The 16,754-nt window shown below is 40.8% G+C and overlaps 1 protein-coding gene across 1 annotated transcript in view; it reads left to right on the top strand.

Moving 5' to 3' along the window:
* Window positions 1–16,754, top strand: part of KCNT2 (potassium sodium-activated channel subfamily T member 2) — a 296,278-nt gene that overhangs the window by 85,712 nt on the left and 193,812 nt on the right. Inside the window, exons 4-6 of the mRNA XM_054037517.1 lie at window positions 8,711–8,767; window positions 9,929–9,977; window positions 12,907–12,966. Of these exons, the coding sequence (XP_053893492.1) occupies window positions 8,711–8,767; window positions 9,929–9,977; window positions 12,907–12,966 (166 nt within the window). The remainder of the gene's footprint in view (window positions 1–8,710; window positions 8,768–9,928; window positions 9,978–12,906; window positions 12,967–16,754) is intronic.

Below are 16,754 nucleotides of genomic sequence, written 5' to 3'. Positions count from 1 at the left end.
TTGGATTGAGATGTGCATCTCTCTCCTCCTCCTGGCCAGGGTTTCTTCAGGCTGCACAATTCCCTGCCTACACTGAGAGTTCCCCAGCAAGTCAGACCACCTAAGTAGACCTGCTTTGCTTTCTCTTTAAAGGTTTTAAGCAACATAGTTGCCCACAATTATAAGTTACCACACAGTTTTTCCTAAGCTGCTGCTTATTTTTAATAGGAAAGCATAACAGAGAAAACATTAAAACAATAAAAGAACCCATACCTGCTAATAAGCTTACCAGAGATCACCCTAACTCCAGCAAGGGCTATGGTAGGAGTCAGTCCTTTAAATCCTACACAGGAGTTTTTCCTGTGGTTACAGCTTCATAATGGCCTTGGCTCGGGACAAGCAACACTATGAATCTAGGAGTCACTCTTTTATACAATTTGAGCCTCTGGTCTTGTCCTCTTGTAACAGCTGATCAGCAGACAAAAGTCCCCTTCTCAAGGCGAAGGTTGAAAAGGCTGAGTTCTTGCATAAGTGGAGGGAGTATATTTGCATACACCTTCCCTAGAGACTTTATGGGAAACTCATTCAACTTTAAGTGTTCATTCTTGCCTGGCACACAATTTCAAAAGTCTTTTGAAGGTCATAACACTTCCCAGGGTTTATGCTAGCTATGTCTCCCCCCGGAGATATTACACAATAATATGTAAACATTTGCATTTTTAATACAATGAATTACTAAAATATTTAAACTTAATTCAATACAGCTTGGTTTAACGTTATACGGTAAGGTTTGTCTAGGACATTGCAGGAAATTGTCATCTCTAACCATATCCATCATTTTAGGTGCACAGTGGGAGGGTGATTGGCAGGTGAGGAAGCAGGGAGCATGTACTGGGAAGATGGGCGGAGAACCTGAAGCCCGTGCCTTTGAAAGAGCAGGGAGTGACTTGCAAGAGGAGGTATCCACCATGCAGACATTCTAAGCTGTGCAGTAATAGAGTGGGACTGTGGAGCTATTTGTAGCTGGAGCCTGTCCCAAGAGCAGCTCTTTAAAGATATTGAGGCGTGAAGCCCCACTCCTGGCAACGTCCTCCTACTGCATGTAAAACAGTTGTTTCTTTCTCTGCTTGGCTCCCCTTCTCCAGTTTATGAACCATAGCAATGGCTGAATGATTGCACGCACACTGCAGCAGCACTCTGTTGCTGCACAACTTAGGGCCTTAAGTATCAGGGGGTAGCCATGCTAGTCTGTATCCACAAAAACAACGAGGAGTCCGGTGGCACCTTAAAGACTAACATTTATTTGGCAACAAGCTTTTGTGGGTAAAAACCCACTTCTTCAGATACATTGAGTGAAAATTACAGATGCAGGCATAAATATACTGACACATGACGAGAAGGGAGTTACCTTACAAGTAGAGAACCAGTGTTGACAGGGCCAATTCAATCAGGGTGGATGTGGTCCACTCACAATAATTGATGAGGAGATGTCTTCTATGGAGAAAACACCCATGGGTTCTGGAGCAATAGCACAGGAAACCAGCTCTCTGGACTCTTCACCCTACTAGCACAGTTCCCCAGCAGCCCTGACATTCCTAGCTTTCTTCCCTACCTCCCACTTGGAGCTGGTGGAAATTGGAATTTTTCCTCTGTAGAAAACTAACTTTTTGCTGAAAAACACCAAACGAATATTTTGGCCACATTCTTGAATTTCAATTTCCCAATGAATATCTTAGAAAAGCAGACACTTTTGCAGAAAGTGTGCATTTAGCTGAAAATCCAGTTTTCCTTTAAAAAAAAGTTGATAGAAGTTTTTGATCAGCCCTGCACCTAGTACCTGTGCCCCAATAACTGCAGCCATGGTGTAGAGAGCTGGCGACATGCATTCGGAAGCAGCATCAACTCTTACATGGATTTACACTGAAAACGTGACAGGTTAGGGGTGGGGCAACAACAACATACTGTGTTTCATAGCTCATCTCTAGCTCCATTCCCATTACATGAATCCCCAATTGCACAGGATACTCATAGAGGGAAAAACTGCTGCTCAATCCTTCCACACTTCCTAATCCAGTTTCCATGACTTTCCCTCTAATTCATCAGACTAAATGCTAAGCAGAAAATTTGTGAGCCGTAGCCTATATGCCATATGCTACACTAAATGAAGTCAGTTTTATTATTCAATTAATAGCAGTAGAATTGGTCCCTATTAAGTCAACAGTGAAGATTTTTAAAAGTTCTAATACTGGAATGTTTTATAAAAAGAAAATCAGAAAATACTGGAAAAATTAAAGCAGAAAGAAATGATGAGATGTAAACTAGAATCTGTATCTTACAATTCCAGATCTAATAGAGTTAGTGTGCAAGCGTAGCTATGGGTCACATTAGAATCAACATGAGCTCAATTACAATTCAAACATCACTATTCTTTGTTAGTTACAACACTTGCAATTTATGCAGAAACTTAGGGCTGGTCTACACTGCTGCTTAAGTGAATGTACCATATGTCAGTCAGAGGTGTGAAAAAGACACCCCCCGGCAAAGCAACACAAGTTACAGTGACCTAAGTGCTGTCCACACTGGCGCTATGTCAGCGGGAGACGCTCTCCTGCCGACATAACGCGACTTCACCAGACATGCTACAGTGGTGCAACTGCACCGATGTAGTGCTGACTTGCCATTAGAAAATTGCAAGTTACACCACAGTCTAAGGCAGGGGTCTCAAACATGCGGCCGCAGGGTTCTTTCGTACGGCTCGCATGCCGCCCCGTCCCTCTGTCTACCCCGTGGCGCCATGAGCCCCACACCGCTCCCTGAAGTGGCTGGAACTATGTCCATGCAGCCCCGTGCGGGGTGTGTGTGTGAAGTAGAGGGCTCTGTGCTCTCACTTCCAGGCACTGCCCCCCGCAGCTCCCATTGGCCGGGAACAGGGAACCGCGGCCAATGGGAGCTTTGGGGGAGGTACCTGGAGGAGCAAGAGCAGCACATGGTGCCGTTCCTTCCCCCTCCCCCAGGGCTTCCTGGAGTGGAGCAGAGTGGAGCGGGGCCAGGGGTCAGGGCAGGCAGGCAGGCAGGGAGCCTGCCCTGGCCACGGTGTGCAGTGCTGCCACCCGAGAGCCGCTCTAGGTAAGCGGCACCAGGCCAGAGCCCGCACCCCAACCCCCTGTCTGGAGCCCCTTGCCACATCCCGCACCCTCCCACACCCCAACTCCCTGCCCTGAGTCCCCTGCCACACGCTGCACCCCAATTCCCTGCTGCACCCCTCACCCCTCCTGTACCCCACACCCCAATTCCCTGCCTTGAGCCCCCTGCCGTACCCTGCACACCTCCTGCACCTCAACTCCCTGCCCTGAGCCCCCATCACACTTGCACCCCTCCTGCACTCCAACCCCCTGTCCAGAGCCCCCTGCCACATCCCACACCCTCCCGCACCCAACTCCCTGCCCTGAGCCCCCTGCTGCACCCTGCACCCCAACCCCCGCTGCACCCCTCAGCCCTCCTGCACCCCACACCCCAACTCCCTGCCCTGAGCTCCCTGCTGCACCCTGCACCCCAACCCTCTGCCACACCCCTCAACCCTCCTGCACCCCACACCCCAATTCTCTGCCCTGAGTCCCCTGCCGTACCCTGCACACCTCCTGCACCTCAACTCCCTGCCCTGAGCCCCCATTACACCCCGCACCTCTCCTGCTCCCTCTGGGGGCAGGGAGGGGGCAGAGTTGGGGTGAGGACTTCGGGGAAGGGGTTGGAATGGGGGCAGGGAAGGGGCAGGAAGAGGTGGGACCTCATGGAAGGGGTGGAGTGGGGGCGGGGCCGGGGCCGGGGGCAGCAAGGGGTGGGTGTCAGTGATGCAGCCCTCGGGCCAATGCACTAGTCCTCATGCGGCCCTCATGGTCATTTGAGTTTGAAACCCCTGGTCTAAGGGGACAGTCCTGCAAAAACTCAAGAATGTGTTTAGCTACATGAATGTGTGTAGTACCATTGACTACTACCATAAGTAAAGTTACCTACAAATGTAAGTGTTTGCTTCGTGAGAGCCAATGATTCTCCAACTGCCACTCTAACCAGTCACGGTTAATGCTCCTTTAGTTCTGGTAATGGCTATATTGTTATTTGATTTTAACTCTTTACAGACAGATTGTTTTAACTATTGCCTATTTCTTACTGCAATAAATTTTGTCTATTACTGTTGTAATAGAAACAATCCCCCTTCAATCCTTTCTTTTCCTGACTATCCAGGATATCTAGCCTATCTTACTTCCTTGTTGCTATCCAGAGATAAGGGACGAGTGTGCCTCTCTCCTACCCTGCCCATCTCTACTGCATAGATATAGGCTGTCAGAGTAATAAAAACCAGTCAATGAGATGGGGACATATTAGTGAAAGACTCCAAAGATCCTGGTGACTTCCTAGGGTGGAGGCAGCAATCTATATCATGAGCTCTCTACTGATTTTTCTTGCTCCAGCATGCCCACTGTGGAACAGCGTAGAAACATACTGTATATTTCACTCTGTCATTTATACATGCAGTTTATTTCATGATGTGAATAATTTTGGTAAATTTATGATATGTGTTCTCAAACGTAGAAAGTGCTCTCTTGGGGCACGATCCATGAGATCCTTCAAGCTGTTAAATTTAAGTAGTTTGAGTACAAAAACTTCCTAAAACCTAATTACAGTGCAACTATTATTTTTTATAGTTGAGTTATTCTCTTAAATCTCATTCCCCAATGGGGAACAGCACAACTTTAGGAGTTGAGAACAATGTGTAATGTAAAAACAGGGAGATGCATGAAAATGAGAAATATGGATGGGGAAACAGTAATTTCTAAATCTTTCTCAAGTTATAAACCAAACATGTTTTATTTACATACATGCATTAGGCATATTACTATTGGAAAACAATGTACATCCTTTCCAATAAGTTAAAAAATACAAATGAATGTAGTTAGAAAAGCAGCACCAGGTGCCTTTTTAAAAGTAAAACAAAGATATTTGAATAATTTTTCTATCTGGTGCCCATCCTTACAACAATATGGTATAACAAGAAGCCCAAACATTTCTGCTTTCTAGACCCAGAGTCTAGGTTCAATTAATGCAATTTTCTAGTAAAAGGGAAACAAAAGCAAGAAAAAGGAACAGATATTTTAAAAATTACTGATAGCTTCTGGTATGATTAAGCTGCTGATATTTTTTGTATGAAACCTAATGAATTAGTGATGCTAAATGAGTGTAATGAGGCTAAATGAGTATACTGTAAAGCATATGCAAGCGTCTTACTTTTGGATATGTGCTACATTTTAAAAGATGAGGTAGGCAGTAATCACCCCAGTATTCATTGCTTGAAAGTACACTTAGATACCGCTATACTCACATACAGCAATATATTTGTATGTTGCAAGCTATGGTAATTCTCTAGGCCTTGCCCAAACTACTTATTCTTTGATTCTAAATATCTAATAATTAACTAGCCGGGGAATGCATGTCCCTTCACTCTGTGTTGTCACATTAGAACATAAGATGGCCATACTGGGGTCAGATCAAAGGTCCATCTAGCCCAGTATCCTGTCTTCCAAAAGTGGCCAATGCCAGGTGCCTCAGAGGGAATGATCAGAACAGTTAATCATCAAGTGATCCATTTCCTGTTGCCCATTTCCAGCTTCTGGCAAACAAGGACTAGGGACACCATCCCTGCCCATCCTGGCTAATAGCCATTGATGGACCTATCCTCTATGAATTTATCTAGTTCTTTTTGAACCCTGTTATAGTCTTGGCCCTATCAACATCCTCTGGCAAAGAGTTCCACAGGTTGACTGTGCGTTGTGAGAAAAAAAATTCTTCCTTTTGTTTGTTATAAACCTGCTGCCTATTAATTTCATTTGGTTCTTGTGTTATGAGAAGGAGTAAATAACATTTCCTTATTTACTTTCTACACACCAGTCATGATTTAATAGACCTCTATCATATCTCCCCCTAGTCATCTCTTTTCAAAGCTGAAAAGTCCCAGTCTTATTAATCTCTACTCATACGGAAGCCATTCCTTACCCCTAATCATTTTTGTTGCCCTTTTCTGAATGTTTTCCAATTCCAATATATCTTTTTTTTTGAGATGGGGCGACCACATCTCCATGCAGTATTCAAGACATGGGCATACCATGGATTTATATAGAGACAATACGATATTTTCTGTCTTATTATCTATCCCTTTCTTAATGATTCCCAACATTCTGTTTGCTTTTTTGACTGCTGCTGCACATTCAATGAAAGTTTTCAGAGAACTATCCACAATAACTCCAAGATCTCTTTCTTGAGTGGTAACAGCTCATTTAGACCCCATTATTTTATATGTATAGTTGGGATTATGTTTTCTAATGTGCATTACTTTGCATTTAATCAACATTGAATTTCATCTGCCATTTTGTTGCCCAGTCACCCAGTTTTGAGAGATCCTTTTCTAGCTTTTCATATGCTGTGTATTTATACTCTACTGTATTTTCCACTCCATGCATCTGATGAAGGGGTTTTAGCCCACGAAAGCTTATGCCCAAATAAATGTGTTAGTCTCTAAGGTGCCACAAGGACTCCTCATTGTTTTTGCTGATACAGACTAACATGGCTACCACTCTAACCTTTTGTAGCTCTTCATGAGCAGTTACCAGTCCATGAGAAGACCTTCCCTCTGATCCCATGACAGCTTACCTTCCTTATGAGCCAAAGGCTTTCTGAAAATCCAAGTGCACTATATCCACTGGATCCCCCTTGCCCACATGCTTGTTGACCCCTTGCTGAGGCATGATTTCCCTTTACAAAAACTATGTTGACTTTTCCTCTCCGCCTCAGAATTATGTCTATGGGTCTGACAATTTTGTTCTTTAGTATAGTTTTAACCAGTTTGCTCGGTACTGAAGTCAGGCTTACAGGCTTGTAATGGCTGGGATCAGCTCTGGAGCCCTTTTTAAAAATTGGCGTCACATTAGCTATCCTCCAGTCATCTGGTACAGAATCTGATTTAAATGATAAGTTACAGACTACAATTAGCAGTTCTACAATTTCACATTTGAGTTTCTGAATACCATATGGTCCTGGTGATTTATTACTGTTTAGTTCATCAATTTGTTCCAGAACCACCTCTAATGACACCTCAATCTGGGACAATTCTTCAGATTTGTCACCTAAAAAGAATAGCCCAGGTTTGGGAATCTCCCTCACATCCTCAGCCATGGAGACAGATGAAAATAATTCATTTTGTTTGTCCACAATGGCCTTATCGTCCTTGAGTGCTCCTTTAGCATCTCGATCGTCCAGTGGCCCCACTGGTTTAGCAGGCTTCCTGCTTCTGATGTACTTAATTTTTTATTTTATTTTTGCTATTACTTTATTTTACATTACATAAAACATTACATTATGTTTTGCTAAATATATTTCAACACACTATTTAACTTACTTGTGTCTACCACCCATCTGGCTTCCTTCCTCCTAGAAATTTCACAGATGCTAGTGTTAAGATCTAGGATACATTTTTTTAAATGAATAAACCAAAATATCTTGGTTACCAACTACTGGGCTTGAGAGATTTTTTTTGGGGGGTGCTGGACAAGCCCTGAGAAAAAACTTTGGGGCTTCTAAGGGATCAAACCAACAGAATTATGGGACAAAACCGCTTGGTAAACAGGAAGGGAAGTAATGGAGCCAAAAGAAACTACCACCACCCGATGGCAGTAGAAGGAACACAGCCTGGGAAACAGGTCTCTGTGGTCTTGCCACCCAGCAAATCCATGACATTTCCTTCAGAAATCCCTGTGGGAGAAAAATATTGCTTATTTCTGAATTTACTTTTGATCAGCAGCTTCCCCCACCCCCCATCAGCCCCTGAGAAGACAAAAGCATGAGCAGGGAGTCAATGGCAACATGGATAGACAGGCCTTCCATGTGGATGTCATAAGACCCCGGATTTATCTGAGTATCCTCCTCATCCTCACAGAGGGAGAAATATGCCCACTCCTTATGTCTGGTCCACAAATCACTCCAACCCCTCCTGAACCTGCATGAAGGGGGCAGAGAGATCTATTTTCCACAGTTTAAAAGTTAACGAAATATTTACTTCCCCTATGCATGTAGTTGTGTTGGAGGGGATGGCTTGCTCTATGAATACAAGAGAGGAACACAAATATACATATTAGCTGTTTTTTCTACACATATGCCACTAGTCTCTCACTGAAATAACCAGACATTAAAGATAGCCCTACATGAAGATGGGAACTGTAGTTTGGTGCAATCTTTACTTTGGAGATTGTGGAAATTATACCTGCCAATGCTTCCTAGATCTGCTCGATAGACTTACTGGTATTTTCAGCACTTCCTTCATGCTTCATCCTTTGCAAGTACCCCATTTTTTTGTTCATCTCTTTTGATTTTTATATTAGATCGCATTTGAAACTAAATCTTCTTAAAACAAACACAAAAAATGTGTCTGGCCTTTAGCTTTGAGAATGCATGTATCTAAAATACACACTGAACTAGTTGGTCAAAGTGATTTGCCTTCTTTTGAATATCTATCTCTCAGTGTCTGTCACAACTTAATTAGTCTGCACAGTGTTTGATGAATTATATAGAACAGTGTTACCTAAGAAATTAACCCCTGTCCATTCCCCCCCCCCCAATCATTTTATAATTGTGTTTCCATATACATCTGGACATGGGCTTTATGTGTGGATTTGTTGACTTCTGGCAGCAAGGAATTAAACAGGGGCTGTTCCAGTCAAAACTACACACCTGCAAAGATTGATTGGTGAGTTCCAGAATTTCTTTTTAAACACATAATAGTGATCTATTTTGGGTACAAATACACATATAATGTGATTTCTTTAATGCATATGCAGAAAGTTAAAGTTATGTGTATCAATGAGGGATAAAACAGTCCATAGTAGCTAAACTCTCTGAATCCTACAGCCTTTCTGGACACATTTGACCTATGTTGATGGAGCCATAAAATTCTTTCAGAGGATTTCTTGCCCTACAGAATTAATTCCACTCAGTAACTCTGAGTTCCTGGCAAAGAAACACACCCTTCCTGCAGGATTGGTGGGATTTTAAGGCTCCAGAACTGTAGAACAAGTCATCTCAAATACCATGTCTTTGGAGACCCAAAGATGGGTTCAGTATTGTGATTAATTGCCTATATCTGGACAAGTGAATACCACCATGTTAGATGCAGAAGTCATGACATCCAGATGATCAGGACCATTTGGATTCTAGACATTTATTTCCTTACTGAGATAGAAAATATATGATTATTATATAGTCTAGGGTAGTACAGTGACCAACAGAACTGTGTGCCTAGTTTCACTGGTACTGTATCAAGAATGCATTTTGTTTTGTTGAAATGGTAAGTACTTAATGAAGGAGATGAATTTCACCAAGACAAAAATAGTTTCTTAGGAAAAATTAATAAATAATGGGGTTTTACAACTAAGAGGAAATATTTCCAGTTTCAGACCCAGTGCAAATAAATGCTCACTAATGTGGATACTAGTTAATAAAACTATGCATCTGTAGATAACAGAGAGCAAAAGAGAAAATACTGGCTAAGAATGTGATTAGATTTGTTTTTTCTACCACAAATTAATGGTTCCAAATAAAGGACAGTTTCCCTCTGCCTCTTTAAAATGCATACATCATATTATTTGCTTCTAGGTTAGAAAGACAATTGGATTGTCAATGCTGAGTGACTAGTTACCCATATAAAAATATGGGGAAGCGATTAACTATTTTACACCACTCCAAATACTGATCATCTGGCTTTTATATTTAATTATGTTAAAAATAGCAGCTGATGCAAAGCCCATTTAAATTAATGGATATCAATCCCTTGACTTTGCTGGGCTTTGGATCAGGCCCATACGCACCATTTGATGGGTGTCACATTTATTGTGTCATTGTGATTCAACAGGTCTCCTATTATTTGGGTGAACAGAAGCTTGCCTTTATGGGGATTACAGGTAATGTATAATTAGGATATTTTTAGCAATTACATTTTTATAGCTGTAGCACACTTGGATTTTTAATACTTCCGAGAAGCTAATACACATATAGAAAGGGTAGCAAGCAAAATTCTACTTCCTTGGAAGCCCACTATAGTGATAAATCTAAAATTAAAGTGAATTAAGAAAGCAAACTATGTTAAATGTTACACTACTCTGGAATACGTGTATTTATAGTAAAGTATTGTAGGTCAAGAGAAAATAAGAAAGTTTGAATATTCTGTAGGTATTTTTCCTTAGAACTAAATAAAGTCTATTGGACCCAATCTTGCAGCCCTTACTAAGAGCTTGTCTAGCCCTTTCATCGACATAGCGCTATCTACACCAGGAGTTAGGTCGGTAGAATTCCGTTGCTTAGGGTTGTGGATTTTTCACACCCGAGTGACGCAGTTATAAGTTATAAGATATAAGTTGGTAGTGTAGACCAGGGTTGAGTTTATTAAGGCCATGTCTACACTACCACTTATGTCAGCAAAACTTCTCTCACTCAGGAATGTGAATATTCCACCCCCAGGTGACAGAAATCACACCAGCGTAAGTGGGAGCGTGCACAGTGCTAGGTACTGCCGCTCATTGGGGGTGTCTTAATTAGGCTGATGGGAGAGCTGACGGCACTGAGCAGCTATGAGAGATCTTACAGTGGCGTAGCTGCATCGGGATAGCTGTGCCACTGTAAGCTCTCTACTGTAGACATAGCCTGAGTTTCAACTTCTTTACCTGAAGATTAAGCTATTGTAATGGGTTCTATTTGGGATTATACTTTAAATCTGCAAGGAAGCCAAAGCTAGTGCAGAATATGGCAGTCCACACAGTAAGTGGAGAATCTTGCTATGAGTACATTACACCAGTGTTTTGTGATCTGCACTGGCTGCCTGTGGGTTTCCAAATGCAGTTTAAGCTGTTGGTTTTCACTCACAAAGCCCTAAGTGGTATGGGACCTGCCTATCTGAGAGATTGCCTTTCCTCACTGCTGCAGGAGAGATCAATGGCGGCACTCAAATTTGATCATCCTTCCCCTCAGTAAAGAATAATGGATTGCTACTGGAGCATTCTCTGTGAGGGGTCCTCTCTTGGCTTTGGCAGATGATCACCGTCCTGGTCCAAAATAGTCTGGATTTGTTAGCCTTCTGGGCACACTTCAAGAGGAGGGAGATATTGTTTAAGAAATGTCATTTCAGGTTTCCCTTTTTTTTCCTCTTTTAAATCTAAGTGGCACTATTATATAGTTTATTTAGTTGTATTATGTGGGATTGCTGCTGGCTCTTGTCTGTTATATGGCTTGTCTTTTAAGTAGGTGCCTTTATGGTTCCTAATCTAAAATAAATAAAGAAGTTATGAGATTTCAGGTGCTCAGCACATATGAATCGGGCCCACAGTTATTAAACTTTACATGGTTTCTGAAAATAAGCTATTGCTTCACATTAAATTAAGAGCAAATTTTGAAGATCGTTGTGGGAGTTCTCCCTAAATAATTAGTTTTTGTATAAAGGATTCCTGAACCATCTAGTATAATTATGCTATTATATTTTTGCACTACCCTCAGTACAAATCCGTTACGGTGAATTCTATCTCTGTGTAATACAGTTGTTTATTAAAGCAACATTTCTCTGATGGAGATAACTTTTGAATATTTGTTTAAAATATGCAAGGTCTGAGCAAATAAAGTTTGACAGACATATAGATTACTTTCACTATTTAATCTTAAAATATTGAGACAGCCTTAATAGTTTATGGTGCTGGTTTTAGGCTTATTCTTACACTGTAAACCTATGCTAGTCAACGAACATGGGAAGATAGATACACAAACACAAAATAGGAGGAGATATATATAATGTTATATAGTAACAACAAACTAAATTCCACTTTTATGCAAGACAAAAACTTCACTTCATCTGGAGCAATGCTAACTACTGTAAGAGTGAAATGTTTTGGTGATTTTTTTTTAATATATATTTTCTAATTCACACCATCTATTTTGAATCTTCATAATGTCATTTCAAGTGCAAGTAGTACAGGATGTTAAGCTTTAATTAGTAGTGAGCATTAATTTTAAATTAGGAATAGAGACTAATTTGATTCCAGACTCCAGATTAAGTAATACAAATGTATAAATAGTAAATGTTTTAATTTAATATATGCACACATTTAAGCTGGTTTTGTGATTAGTTTTAAAAGACATTGTGGAGTATATATGCAATGTGTAAACCAAATAGATTTTAGTAGTTTAAGACAGGTCACTGACCTTTTATATGTCCATTAATTCAACACACACTGATTTAAACAATGACATTTACCATCTCTCTTTTGCTGTGTTTTAAGACTTTTTGGGGGGTAATATTTATGACCCACGCACACTAAGAAAAAATAACACTTCAGTGTAATGTTTGAAAAAGGTCATGACTTCCTCTCACCATGTGTCTTATTTTTTAAACACATTCCTTATACTCTGTCATCTCAAAATGGAACAAGTCCTGGAAGCTGCCAAAAGCCTGCCAGTTGCAGCATAGCACAGAAACTGGCTGCTTTTATTTGGCCTTCCCTAAAAACCCATGGAGAGACCATTCTGGAGACCTTCTGAAGCAATATTCATGGAGGAGATTTTGAGGGCAGCGCCTAGCAGACAATAGGACTTAAGACAAGTGCAGGGAGTAAATACTAATGAATCATTTGACAGGAACAGGGCTTTATTCAGCACATACTGTGGTAAGGAATTTTAAGATTAGAACCAAGATTTAGTGGTTAAAGATGGTTCGAGAGGATTTCTTCACCACAGATCAACTAGTTTTGATTATTTTTAATCTTTCAGTTTAATTCTTCAGGTAATTTTTGCTTTAATTAATTACATTACTAACCCTGCATTAACATATATATTTATATATCATGTTAGGTTTCAGTGGCTTTGATAAGTCTGTTTGAAACAATGCTGCTGGGTTATCTGAGCTACAAGGTAAGGCCAATTGGTTTTATTCTTTGGAATCAATTCTCCATTTGATAGATTTCTCTTAATGCTAAGGGGAGTTTACATATCCTCATTGACCAGAGATGAGATCCCTTTGTAAGTCAGTTTACTACTTACAGGTTAACGGAAAGATAAAAATGATCATCTTAAATTACTTGTGACTAATTGGTCAAGAAAAATGTTACTTATATTACACTGAAGTGCATGACTCATTCATGGATTTATGAAGTTTACAATGGGCCGGAATCAAAGCCCATGAAGTCAATGGCAGTCTTTTCATTGACTTCAGTGGGATTTTAATCAGCCCAATGTTTACTTAAGAAAAGCTGAAGAGGACTGAGCTATAAGTATCATGGTACCAAAAAGGTGAAGGAAGAAATAGGCATCCAGATGCTCAGCTAATGTAAGTCGGCCCCCCCACTGTCAAATTTAGTGACGCTAGTTCAATTTACACCAGCTGAGGACCTGACAAGTAGCATTGTATAGATTTATAATGAATGGAATATAGATTTGCCAATATAGGCCAACAATCTGGGGACAAATTCATGTCATCTTTTTTTCTGAAAGATGCGCTATCTACATCTCCCAACAGGTGCCAAGGTCATTCAGGAAATGGTGTTGATTCAGCAATTCCCTCTGATGCTGGAGTAGCACTACGAAGCACTGTGTTATTGAAAATGAAAGCCATGGTCTTGACTGCTTTTACTTCATTGCAAATCAAACAGCACTATTCTGAAGAATGGGAGTGTTAGGTGTTACATTCTAATTTGGACAATTGCACTCTGCTAATTTAAATGTTCACATCCTTTCATTTGGATAGTGCATTCTTCTTTACTTCCTGCCCTAAGCCATTGGACAGGCTTTCAGTTAACAGTAAAAACAAACAAAAAACCCTTCCATTCCAGCTGTGACTGCATTTCATTAGTGGGTGAAGTGATAAATGTTATTACAAGGAGGAGAGAGAAAAGTTATTCTCCATAGCCTCTGAGGATAGGACAAGAAGCAATGGATTTAAATTGCAACAAGGGCAGTTTAGGTTGGACTTTAGGAAAAACTCCTTAATTGTCAGGGTGCTTAAGCACTGAAATAAGTTGCCCAGGGAGGCTGTGGAATCTCCATCATTGGAGATTTTTAAAAGCAGGTTAGATAAACACGGTCAGGGATGGTCTAGATAATATTTAATCCTACCCTGAGTGCAGGAGACTAGATTAGAGGACCTCTCTAGGTCCTTTCCAGTCCTACGATTCTATGATTTACGTACGTCCAAAGTGCTTAGGGACCTTTTGGGATGAAAGACTGTAAATAGGCACCTTGGCCCAGATCCACAAAGGCATTTAGGACTCCTGACTTCCATTTATGTCAAAGAAGTTAGGAGCTTAAATACCTTCGTGGACCTTGGCCTTTGGTACTATTGAAAATCCCACTACGCATCTTTGTTTAATTATTTAAATACCTTTTGAAAATCTGCTCCTTCGGCCAAGCAATGCTGAATGGAGCAATGCCTAAATACCTTTGAAAATCTGTGACTAAAATTATTGCAAGAGGCAATTGAAGAAAGTAAATGTAAAGGTAAGAGAGGCCTACATTTGTCTCTGGGCTTAAATGGTATAATGCAAAAGCAGAAAGTCTGATCAATCTGTAGAGGATGGCATATTGTCTCAAACAGCCTTTTCTTGTTTCTCAAATGTATTAGGTATCATAATAATCAGAGCAGGGGACTGGAAGTCAGAAATCTTGAGTTTCACTTCTAATTCTTCCACTGCCTCTCTGTGTTGGTTAGGGACAATTTTTCAAAGGTGGCTTTTTTTTTTTTTTTTGGTATAGTTGTGTCTCTGTGGTCTTATTTTTCAATATATGGAGTACCCACAGCTCTCTCTGACATCAGCTCTCAAGTTGTTGCTGCACAATATTTCTGGAAAACTTAAAAAAAATCAAGGTTCGGTCATCTGAAATTGGGCACTCAGGAATCAAGGCACACACAAATAGAGGGCAATTTTGAAAATATGGGGCCATATCCATCTGCACCTCAGCTATTCCAACTCTAAACTAGGGAACTTTGAAAAAGGCTTTGAGATCTGCTGCTGAATGCAAGTACAAAATATTATACATTTGTCTTTGTTTTTTCCTTAAAATGTCAAGTTCTCGTTAGTTATATTTTTCTAATGTTTTGGTTAGAATTTCTTCACATAATTTGCCCTTTAATTTTTATTATATGCTATTACAGTGAATTATAAAAAGTCTGCATTTTGAACTATTAGGATAAAACAGTAAAATACATTTCACCAAACAAAATAAGAAAAGCCTTTATTTTAAAAGTTTAAATATCTCATTTTGTGAAATGAGATCATTTTGTGCTTTTAGTCTATGAGTCAATGGTATTTAATAACTAGTCAATCCATCAGAGTCAGAGTAATTCTTTATTATACTTATCAAGTGATGATTGGCAGAAATGTTTTTCAGAGTATAACATTTTTAATAAGCTTCAAACTGGCTACTAAATTATACCTGATAAAAAGCAGCTAATACTGTTTATATAGATTAGGTGTTGTCCATTACAAATATAAGTCTCTTTGTGGAAAAAATAGCACAGTGAAAAACAACTGATGCCAACATACTGCTTATAAAGCAGTGTCACTTTTCATTCTAAAGTTATTGGGCCATTTTCTAGGACAGGGGTCGGCAACGTTCAGCACACGACTCGCCAGGGTAAGCACCCTAGCGGGTCGGGCCAGTTTATTTATCTGCTGATGCGGCAGGTTTGGCCGATCGCAGCCCCCACTGGCCGCGGTTCGCCGTCCCGGGCCAATGGGGGTGGCGGGAAGCCGCGGCCAGCACATCCCGCGCCACTTCCCGCTGCCCCCATTGGCCTGGGACAGTGAACCGTGGCCAGTGGGGGCCACGATCGGCCGAACCTGCACGTCAGCAGGTAAATAAACTGGCCCGGCCCGCTAGGGTGCTTACCCTGGCGAGCCGCGTGCCGAACGTTGCCGACCCCTGTTCTAGGCCTTGAACTTGCGTAGTTTACACCTGTGCAAATTTTATATAAACACAACTATTTTATCTAGCATTTTATCCCTAAGACCACTTTGCACCAGTTTAAATAAATACACAAAAGTAATGGTGAATCAGTTCCCTAAAGTAGTTCTTTATCTCTCTCGAAAGTGGGTATAAAACTCTGCCATCCTGTTGTGGTAGCAATTTATATCCACTTCACACATATAGTAAATTATTATATGTAAGAATGGTCATATTGAGTCAGACCAACAATTCATTTGGCCCAGTATCCTTTCTTCCAACAACAGCCAATGCCAGATGCTTCAGAGGAAATGAACAGACCAGGGCAATCATCAATTGATCCATCCTGTTGTCCACTTTTGACAGTCAGAGGCTTAGGGGCACCCAGAGCATGGGGCTGCATCCCTGACCATCTTGGCTAATAGCTGTTAATGGATCTATCCTCTATCAACTTATTCAATTCTTTTTTGAACCAGTAATAGTTCTGGCCCTCACAACATCCCCTGGCAATGAGTTCCACATGGTACAGGTCAGTGGAGAATCAGTCCTATAGGATCTGATAATGAGAAGTTGTACATTTCCTGAAGTGATTATTTTTATATCAGAGATCTGCATGGAGACTAACCGTCCTACTTGATCTGTTATATTATTGTGAGAGACCTGCAAAGTTAACTATAAGGTGGATAGAAAGCTGACTAGATTGTTGTGCTCAATGGGTAGTGATCAACAGCTCGATGTCTAGTTGGCAGCCGATATCAAGC

This window comes from Malaclemys terrapin, chromosome 8, assembly GCF_027887155.1.
Source record: "Malaclemys terrapin pileata isolate rMalTer1 chromosome 8, rMalTer1.hap1, whole genome shotgun sequence".
NCBI lineage: Eukaryota > Metazoa > Chordata > Testudines > Emydidae > Malaclemys > Malaclemys terrapin.
The sequence above is the reverse complement of the archived record's forward strand: the minus strand, read 5'-3'. Positions and strand labels throughout refer to the sequence as shown.